We start from the raw sequence: 10,948 nt of genomic DNA, 5'->3' as shown, positions 1-10,948 counted from the left end.
GTTCTGTGGTGGCGTAAAAGTAAAGTAAAAAAAATAAAAAATAAATAATGATTAACAAGCGGACGGTATGTGCTGCTGTGAAGACCCCTTTTTCTTTTATCGCTCAGTTCCTTAGACCCCAATATTTATTTGGCAAAGGCATCTTTTGATGAATTACAGTTAATAATTCTGTAATAAAAAGTATACCTCCTGTAAACATGATATATTTATACATAATATAATTTATACATGCAGTTAAGGCAAGTTGTAAAATGTCTGAAGTCCTCTTGTTAATGTTTAACAAATTTTAAAAAATCATAATTCATGCTGCTTCTACTAAGTACTGTCTCAAATGTTCTCCAATTTCGATACTGTAAATGTATAGGATTGTATGCCGAGAAACGTTTCTTGGGAGGAGTAAAATGGCGGCCTTGCAGCTTCAAAACTCTTAGCCTATCGGCTATCCAGTAATATATTCAGAACACGGATTTCATTATTATTATTATTATTATTATTATTATTATTATTATTATTATTATTATTATTATTATTATTATTATTTTTGTGCTCCGCATTAAAAGGGAATGAGAGGAGCTGCTTTGGTGAATGAATGAAGTCAGCTGTGTTCACTCCCAGAGTTGCACAGACCTCCATATTTTACATATGACTGCTTGCGCTCATCTTCATACACAGATTTAAGACACCCGCCGCTTTTGATTCAAGCCAGTCATGAAAATAAAGCTTAAGTAAGATATTACAATTATTATTATTATTATTATTGTGGTTGTAGTTTGCATTGTTTTTTATTGAAGTACGCACAGCCAATGTGTATTAACCATCTGTTGAAAGGGCCTGACTGCACAGGCAAAAAGGTCATTGCATCACCAAGGATTCACCCCAGCATGTCTGTCGGCGAGGCCAGAAAATGCAGGCTGCACCTGCAGTAGGCTATACTCCCTAACCAAAGATATCAGTTTACCTCTTGTTCTGGGACAGTTGTTTCTAGGTTGGCAGTCATTTTTCTCAGTAGCTATGCTCTACACATTGAAGTCTTCACAGCCAGGCTGATGGCGATTTGACTTACATTTGGTCAGTTTTAGAATCCAATTTGAATCCAATTTGATTCTATTCTCTCAGTATAAGCTACCAAAGGCTCAGGTGTAACACATACAGTCATCCATTAAAAGGGTGTTTGGTTTCTACATGGAAGCTAGTGTTACCGTGCTATTTTCATGATTAATTCATCAGCACAGTTCTCCCCAAAGCTGAGGGTGGCTGGACAGCTAACTAGGGCGGACATCAGCGTTTGTGTCTTTATGCTAGAGCAGTCGGACCACCAGGGCTCCCAGAGGAGGAAGGCACGTGAACAGATGCAGAGCAGGGAGGCGATGAGCCCACAGGACTCCAAGGCAACTGGGGCAGAGGCCATGGAGGGACACAAGGCCCAAAGCCACAATCAGGGGCGTATAGGGCCCACAGCGCCTCCGCTTCCTCCTCCTTCACCGCCACCGACGGGGCCGCCGGAATACCCGCGGCCGAGGCTTATTTTCCACACGCAGCTGGCTCATGGAAGCCCCACAGGCCGAATTCATGGATTCACCAATGTCAAGGAGCTGTATGCCAAGATTGCGGAAGTTTTCAACATCTCTCCCTCCGAGGTACAAAACTGCTTTTGTGAATTTCGTGCTAATTCATTCAATTTGATATAGGGGATTTTTTTTGGGGGGGGGGGGGGGGTGGCGGTTCGCATGAAACACTCTTAAAGTGACAGTGTTCACGAAATTCAGCATTCAACAGAAGATATAAGGTCAAAAATCACAGTGCTTAATAAATGTTGTAGGCTATGCTGTTAGATTGTTTTGGTTAGTTACAAAAAACTGGCAAAGTTCTTCAATTCTTGGCCCAAAAACAACCAGCTACCATACTTACAACCAATCATCCGCAGGGCAAAGCAGAAGGTTGTTTTGTGTTGGATGGAAGTTTTGTGTAGGTACACACACACACACACACACGCTCAATCATTCCCCTCCCAGTCTCGGACTGTCTCATCCATTCACACATCTAACGGTACGGTAGCCATGTTAGATTTGTGTCCCTATGTCTCACGATAGTTTTGCCAAACTACACAGCAAATTCTGTAGTGTTAAATTCAGTTAAACATCTAGTGTTAATTATTTTTGAGTTACTCGGTGTTGATTTGGGTGTTATTTGAACCCTCAAAGTGAAGAAAAAGCTCTACGGGTATTGTTATTTCAGCAAGTCAAACTCATTGACTCCAGGCTGAGTTACCTTATACATCCGGGCTCTTTTATCTCTTTTCTCTTTTTTTTTCTTTTTCTTGAGAGAGCTCAGTATTGTTCATTCGGTAATTTTACCGATTCGACATGAGTATGTGCATGTGCGTGTGTGTGCATGTGTGCGTGCGTGTGAGTGTGTACTCATTAATTCACCTAAAACCTATTAAAAATCCCATACCGTTCACCTAAACCGAATACTTCAGAATCCAGCTAGAATCGTGAGGTTGTCAGGAGACCTGAGGAAGGATCAAAGAAAAGAAAGAAAAGTGAAATCCAGCACCGACCAGACATCATCTACTACCCACCGGGTAACCAACCAGAATCTTTCACCAACTCCAGAAACATCTAAATTCCAACAAATTAGGGAAATCTCAAAAGACCACTCTTTTCTCATTTACCGGGAGTCGTACAGGAACCAGGCCTACAAGAAAGAATTTTGCTGCAACAAACATGTACTATCTCGTGGCGTACTTGTTAGTGTTGGTGCCCCCCCTTCCCCCCCCCCCAAGTGCTAAGTACTAAGTTCGAGCCCCACTGTCTCCATTTGGGTTGGAAAATGCAAACTTGTCAAAAATTAACACTTAAACTGTGAGAAATTAACACAAAAAGGAATTAAAATAACACTTTGTGGTTGAAAGTGACAACAAAACTGTGAAAATGAATACCAAAAAATGAAAGCAAATAACCCTTTTAAATGTTAAAAAATAACACTGATAGTGTGGAAAAAATAACACTGTATTACTGTAACACTGAAAGTAGACTTTAAAGTGCAAAAAGTTGACTTTTATGTGTCAAATAATAACTATGGGTGTTGTAATTTCACTCTAACAATGAGTTACATTTTTGCACTTTTTGAAGTGTAAATTTAACTCGGAACTGGTGAGAACTATATTAACTCAGGGAAATTGTTAAATTTAAGACTATGGGAGTTAAATTTACTCTTCCGATTTTACGGTGTAGGACTAAACAACACATCAAAACCAATGGAATCCATGACAACAGCTCAGTCGAACATGGCTAATCCTAGCGATGGCCGCCAGTTCATTCTAGTGCTAACTCGGACATCAGCCCAGGTACATACAAATCAGCTATTTTACCAACAGCACAAGCTGCCGTAGGAGCATCAGCACTATTTATCACGACTATTGCTATACTTTCATTTGCAGTCAAATAATGTTTTACACTGGACTGCATTGCTACAGTAATTCATCATCAGCAGGGGATTATACTTTGTAGTTCATTCATGGTTTGAATTTATTTGCAGAGATTTGTCTTTTGCACTCCTGCTCGGTCTCGATCCCCACGACTAGCGGGGGTCCGTTCTGTTTTTCTTCTAACCCTCAACTAATGGGATTATTTGTCTACAGCGGCTAGAAAGAGAGAGAGAGCAAAAAGACAAAAGTGAAAGGCAACAGAAAGAAAAGCAGTATGTACAGGTATATTAATTTATTCACTCATACTTTATTTATTTTTTTTTTTAATGCAGATATGTAGCTGTACAGTAACTGTACTTTTTGTACAATTCACTGAGTAAGAGTAAAACACCAACATTGCCAATCTGTAGTGATATTAAGGCCGATATGAAGGCTTATGCTATCTGCATTTGAAGGACACGCAAAACTGGAGATTAGACCTACAGCAGCAAACCTTCATGTTCTTATCAAGAAGACTCTAGCCATAACTATGATGACGTGACTGGCTGAAGTTACACAAGATGCAATACTATCAAGTTGGATGTTACTACTATGAACAGACGATTTAAGAATAAAACACGGACATTCATAATCTTATAACGTGAGAATATGTTATGTTACTGAATACAAGGATCATCAACAAAAATGTATTTATTTATATTTCAAGTAATCATTTAAAACACACTAACAAACTATGCTTTCAACTCAGCATGCCATGAGGGTCTTGGCTTCCTTCTGACTTTCAGGGACTGAAAAAGAGTCAAAAAATGAATAAGGTTTTGCATATAAAACTTTAACTGACAGACCCAACCTATAAAAACAATAAGATGCAATAAGTTTATTACTGCACAACCTTGCTCTTATGGGAACTGAACAGCAGCGACATGATGAAAAAGACCTTGAACTGTAGTCAGCCTTCAGTATTGCACGAGAACAATATCTAAGCGGAATTGCACAGGTTAGATAACAGCTGACTGTTTCAATTTCTCTTGCAGCTCATGAAATAAAGTTTTTGTTTAACCTCACAGTTAGTTTATTATTATTATTATTATTCCTATTCTTCTTCTTCTTCTTCTTCTTCTTATTATTATTATTATTATTGTTGTTGTTGTTGCTATTTACTTTCCTTTGGTAGTTTGTATTTTGTTTCATCACACACTTGACAAAAGCTTAAATGTTTTGAACAATCAATGTTGCGCAATCATTTGAAGCAATAATTAGAGTAAGACTTATTTAGGGGCATGCTAAAGTCAGCAGTTACAGATCAAAATGAAGACTTCAGCACAAACAGTTAGAAATATAATATTTAATATGAAAGAAGCGTTTCATAAACGACTGTGTTTATACATACAGTATGTGTGATAACGGTTTCATCCTGAAAGACACGCTCCTGGAAATTTGTTTGACTATGCTTCCCCCTGCTGTTCAAAATATATAAAGGACAGCTAGACAGATTTTACATACTGTACTGCTGCTACAGTGCAGCTGGTCCAGTTTTAACAGTACATTAGAACGTGTAAATCGGTTGCATGTCATTTCAATGTAGGCATCCATCCATCCATCTGTCCATCAATATAATATTTAATTACTTTTGAGGAGGAGGGGAAATCAGTTGACCTCATTTTAGTCATGTGCAACCGATGTACATGATCAATTTAAGCAGACTACATTTAAAATTTTAAATTAAAATTATTAAAATTTAGTAACAGTTTATTTAAAAATCTAATGTGGGAAAAAAGTGAATTTTATAACAATAAGGCAGTGTTCTCAATTTTTACAATTAAATATTAATGACTAAGCATTTCTTGGTTTGGGGACGTTAAAATTGCGGCTCAGTCCTGTTACCTACATTAATTTTTATGTCATTGTATTTATATTTGAATCACTTTAATGTGCGTAGTATCAACAACATGCTATTAGCATAAATGCCACTTGGCTATATTTAAAACATTTGCTGGTTCTATTGCTCTGTCCTGCTACTTTCAAACGCAGATGAGGCGTTTTAGTATGCAATAATAACAAAAAAATTCCCGAGATGGACCATCACATTTCCTCACAAGTTCACCAAGTATTTTGTCTGATTTAGAGTTGAAAAAGGACACAAATGTATGCATATTTTAAAAGAGTTAAAACAAGCAAATTGATCATATACGGTTGCAAGTCAGTCAGTACATAATATATAATGATATTAATTTCAGTAGTTTAATTAAAAAAGTGAAACTCTCACACTAGAGATTCACCACACACTGAGTAAATTATGTCTTGGTTGGTCCACATAATATTTGATAAATATAAAAATAAAATAATGCATCTGTTTTACTTGCTGAGCTGAACTTCTGAAATAAAGGAATGTGTCAATGTGATTATCATTTATTGAGATGAACCCGTCTTTCCCGGGTTACAGATCCTGTTTTGCACCCTCAACTCTCATAAAGTGGACATGCAGAAGTTACTCGGGGGGCAGATTGGACTGGAGGACTTCATCTTTGCTCACGTCAGAGGAGAGACGAAGGAGGTGGAGGTGATAAAGACAGAGGACGCATTGGGACTGACCATCACAGATAATGGTGCTGGATATGCATTCATTAAGGTGAATAAGAACCTTCTCATTTCATCACACTGTCGTTTTTCACATTTTTACGTTTTCAATTGTTTCTCGAGAACCAGAGTAATTGGTCAAGAAAATAAAACTAAAAGTGGACTCTTTCTCCCCTCAGAGAATAAAGGAAGGCAGCACGATAGACCAACTGAATACAGTGTGTGTTGGTGACCACATCGAGGCCATCAACGATCAGAGCATTGTGGGATGTCGACATTACGAAGTGGCCAAGATGCTGAAAGAACAACCAAGAGGCATTCCCTTCACTCTACGCCTGGTTGGACCAAAAAGGGCCTTTGGTGAGATACGCTTTACACACTATTACATACATCGAGGTTGAAAACAACACATAGGAGAGCAGAGCACAAACTATAAATAATTTCTAGATGCAACTTTCAGTACTGAAGGGGAAAATTGTTTACAATATGTTCTATGCAGACCCACAAGTCTAAAACTGGCATTCTGATTGATATTGTGTTGGTGGAATATGAGTTAAGCAGTAAAACCCACCTGTTTTTATCAATATCAAGTACGACAATTTAAAAAAATAAAATGACATCACGGTTGATAAGGTCACGGCTCAGCTTCAGAAAACATGTGAACTAATTTGATCTCAGTTGTGGCACAACGTTTGAAATAATAATACAAAAAATTATGCAGCATAATAATAATAATAATAATACAGAAAATAATAATGCAGACTAAATGTCCCAATAGTCTTATTTATTGCACTTAATCACAAGGAAATTACGGAGTTGACAGGGTTGGAACCTTTTCTGTTGTCGACCTTTTGTATCACATGGGAAACAAAATGTAGAGTCATTGAGCTGACTTCCTAATTACTGTAAGTGATGTGAGAACAATGTAAGGATAAAGTGCTACTTCCTTCGCGATTACATCACAAAAACAGACTCAATAGTTTGTCTGTTCTGTAAGTTATCACCAGGTCACTGGCAAAAGTTATTGAACTGTACATTCTATTCAATAAATTCAATCAAAGGATGGACTATCATAATGCACAATGAACTGTAGTTCATATTACCAATGTTTTGAACAATGTTTACAACTTCATGGAAAGTTTAGAAAGCTCAACTTTCTCTTCCTGCATGATGGCGCCCCAGTGCACAAAGCAAGGTCCATAAGTGAAAAGAAAATTGGACAAAATTGTTGGTACCCCTCTGTCAACAAGACAAGATAAAAAATGTACAAAATAATAATAATAATAATTATTATTATCATAAATTGTATCATTATTAAGCAGAAATGTAAGGAAAATGAGCCATTGCTATTAAACTGGGGTATAACAATTTTATATATATATATATCTTCTTATTATTATTAAGTAGAAATGTAATGAAAATGAGACATTGCTATTGAACTGGGGTATAAAAATAAATAAATAATATATATAGACATCCATTTTCTTAACCGCTCGTCCTCACAAGGGTCGCGGGGGTGCTGGAGCCTATCCCAGCTGGCTTCGGGCAGTAGGCGGGGTACACCCTGAACTGGTTGCCAGCCAATCGCAGGGCACACAGAGACAAACAACTATCCACACTCACACAATCACACCTATGGACAATTTGGATTGTTCAATTAACCTGCCATGCATGTCTTTGGAATGTGGGAGAAAACCCACGCAGGCACGGGGAGAACATGCAAACTCCACCCAGGCCCAGGAAGGCCGGACTCGATCTCACGTCCTCTGCACTGCGAGGCGGACGTGCTAACCAGTCAGCCAATGTCTCATTTTCATTACATTTCTCCTTAATAATAATAATAATAATACTGATAATAATACTAATACTAATACTACTACTACTACTACTACTACTACTACTACTAATAATAATAATAATAACTACTATTATTATGTATAATAATAATAATAATAATAATAATAATAACTATTATTATTATTATTATTATTATTATACACACATTGAAACATAGAGGGTTTGTTACATGTTCTGGGGCTGCTTTGCTACATCTGGCACAGGGTGTTTTGAATCTGTGCAGAGTAAATGGAATCAAAAGACTATCAAGGTATTCTCGAGAGAAATGTGATGCCCAGTGTCAGAAATCTAGGTCTCAGATGACCTAATGACCCAAAACGCACAGCTAAAAACAATCCAAAATAGTGTAGAACAAAAAATATATATTATTCTGAAGTGACCTTCTATGAATCTTGATCTAAATCCAACTGAGCATACAAGTAGCAGAAGCATACAATCTGGAGAAATCACTCTGCAAACTTGACAACTGGAGCAGTTTGCTCATGAAGAGGCCATTTTTGTCCAGGCCTGATTTTTTTAATTATTTTTTTCAAAAGTTTAATTTCAATTTAATAAAATCAATATAAATAATTATAATTATTATTTCATTAACAGAAGGGTACTAACAACGTTGTCCACACGTGTAGATAGATGAGTTTGGTTTAGAACTCAAGAGCCTTAATCTCAAGCCAACCTTCAAGACGAAATATAACTGACATTGTGAATCAGGCCTTTCCTCAGGTCAACATCAGCGAACTCTGACCGCATAAAGTACTTGTTGAATGAATGGGAAATATTCCCACTGACGTACAAATGGCCGAGGAACAGTGGAAGCGAGTGGGAACTGTGCTTTTCCATTTCCTGTAAAGTGCATGCGGATCATCCAAAATGTTCATACCGTTTTGTGTATTACGTTACTGGCAAACAATTCGGCAGATGTCTCACTTACCATAGTTGGATAATAATATAATTCAGAGCTAATCTTCTATTCTCAGGGGAGCTTTTGTACTATTTATCTATGTACGACAACAACACTCATCAATTATATGACGCTTTTACGGTCAGTTGAACACGCCAAATGCGGGGAAAATGCAATCACTGTGCTTCATTGGAACTGATGCGGACTCCTCTTGCACGGAACATATTTGAGATTTTAACCCCAGATGTTTTATTTCTTTCCTTTTTGTTTTAACAAAAAAATAGACACAAAGGTTAAACAAAGCTTATAACACACACATGAAAGAGAGTAAAAAAATGTCCCTGATTATTTTAACCATCCATCATTTGTGTGTGTGTCTTTTTTTTTAGACATGATTGGAATGAGGACCAAAACACCCAAGTCTAATGAGGGCAAAATAGTCAATGGAAGGGAAACCTTGCGTCTTCGTTCCAAAGGTTCCGCTACCGTCCAAGAAGTGGTGAGTTTTAAAGGAAAATGGTTGAGCTAACTGCGACACATAAAAACTCACGCTTCCTGGAAACTGCTCCACCCCTGGAATGTTTTAGCGAACTATATCAACAAAGTTAACATACAGCAACAGCAATACATTTGCCAGAGCTTAACATGAAGCAGTTATGCACTGCTCTACATCATAATAGCGTTTTGCCTTTACATTTACCCTGAATGGACGCTTCATTGGATACACCTGTGCTCTGTAATGCACTATATCACAAATTCAGCAACAACAAAAAAAGCCCAACTTTGAATAAAATGTCAGAGAGAAGTTGTGTGTAGAATAACAATGGCTGTAGATCAACATTGTATCATACTGAGAAGTAATTTGTCCCTACCACATTAGGCCATGAAGGATTACTTTTACACCCTTACAAAGGCCAAAGGGATAATAAAAATAAAAATAAAAATAAAAATAAAAATAAAAATAAAAATAAAAATAAAAATAAAAATAAAAATAAAAATAAAAATAAAAATAAAAATAAAATAAAATAAAACGGGATGGATTTCCATGCAAGGAAATACATTCTAAACACATAAATGAAATGCTTCTAGCACTTTAAAATTGGAATGCTTAACTTGAAGTCTGAATTTTTAACACCAGTACATTTTCCTCCCAGCAGACTGAATTTGAAGAACGGGCCACCATGAAAGTGGATGACCTGCTCGAAAGCTACATGGGCATCCGAGATTTAGAGCTTGGTAAGATGCAAAGTATACGGATAGTTGCTAGATTTGCACCCCAAACTGTTTTGGTGGAAATCTCCCCCGCTCCTCTCACTTGACCCAAAACCTAAATACAAACTGAACTGTGGATTTTGTGAACTGTTCCAACCCTACACTTTCCTTTTCACAAAACCAGAGTTCTTGAACAAAACAATCTAAAAAGCAATGTATCATATTGATTGAGATTGACAAAGTACCATTCCACCTTTTACTGAGATGATTGTAAGGAAATCCAAATCTGTGTATCCCTTCATTCTGTGCAGCAACCACCATCGTAGAAGCAGGCAAAGACAAGAAGAACCCTGATGACTTTGCTGAGGCTCTGGACTCCGTTCTTGGAGATTTTGCTTTTCCTGATGTGTTTTTGTTTGACGTCTGGGGAGTTATTGGAGACGTCAAGAATGGAAGATTCTAGATTTGTATGGAGACCATCGAGCTGTGTTCCCTGGCACATCCAATTATAAGAAGGCATTGTAGCCTTCTCATTTCTTACATGAATTTTTAATTCATTCGTAAATGTTTAATGCTTGCATACATTTAGCATTTATGCAAGAATAACTTCCTTCTAAAACCATGGCCAGCCAGGCTGAAGTTAATGTATGCTTTCTGTTTTGGCCTGGAGGCACATTATTGTTCACATCACACTGAGGATTTCAACACTGTGTACATTTTAAGGTCAAATAAATAATGCACTTCAAATACTGCATTTACAGTACAGTGGAACTTATTATTAAGTAATTAATAGGAAAATAAATAGCTGTTTAGTTAATAATCTTGGTTACAACCAAATATCTTAGAAAAAAAAAGGCATCTGCATTCCAGACGGACAGATATCTTTCAAGCTAATTACACAATCATTCATGTCCCCCTCCCCACCCCCCAAAAAAATCCTTTTGGTCTGTGAAGATAATAACTTAAAAGCATTT

At 37.1% G+C, this 10,948-nt stretch overlaps 1 protein-coding gene across 1 annotated transcript; it reads left to right on the top strand.

Moving 5' to 3' along the window:
• Nucleotides 1–1,322: 1,322 nt before the first annotated feature.
• Nucleotides 1,323–10,459, top strand: gipc3 (GIPC PDZ domain containing family, member 3). Its single transcript, XM_077584554.1, has 6 exons — nt 1,323–1,637; nt 5,874–6,059; nt 6,187–6,367; nt 9,152–9,261; nt 9,917–9,998; nt 10,286–10,459. The coding sequence occupies exons 1-6, from the start codon at nt 1,350–1,352 to the stop codon at nt 10,435–10,437; spliced, it is 999 nt and encodes a 332-aa protein (XP_077440680.1). The 5' UTR covers nt 1,323–1,349; the 3' UTR covers nt 10,438–10,459.
• The last annotated feature ends 489 nt before the right edge of the window (nt 10,460–10,948 follow it).

This window comes from Vanacampus margaritifer, chromosome 13 (genome assembly GCF_051991255.1).
Source record: "Vanacampus margaritifer isolate UIUO_Vmar chromosome 13, RoL_Vmar_1.0, whole genome shotgun sequence".
Lineage (NCBI taxonomy): Eukaryota > Metazoa > Chordata > Actinopteri > Syngnathiformes > Syngnathidae > Vanacampus > Vanacampus margaritifer.
This window is presented reverse-complemented; position numbering and strand designations above follow the sequence as displayed.

What these genes read in the sequence shown, in the direction of transcription:
- gipc3 (XM_077584554.1), top strand. Translation starts at nt 1,350, where the DNA reads ATGCAGAGCAGGGAGGCGATGAGCCCACAGGACTCCAAGGCAACTGGG. An exon ending in TCAACATCTCTCCCTCCGAG is followed by an intron (nt 1,638 to 5,873) that starts GTACAAAACTGC and finishes CCCGGGTTACAG; the next exon opens with ATCCTGTTTTGCACCCTCAA. An exon ending in CCGCTACCGTCCAAGAAGTG is followed by an intron (nt 9,262 to 9,916) that starts GTGAGTTTTAAA and finishes TTTTCCTCCCAG; the next exon opens with CAGACTGAATTTGAAGAACG.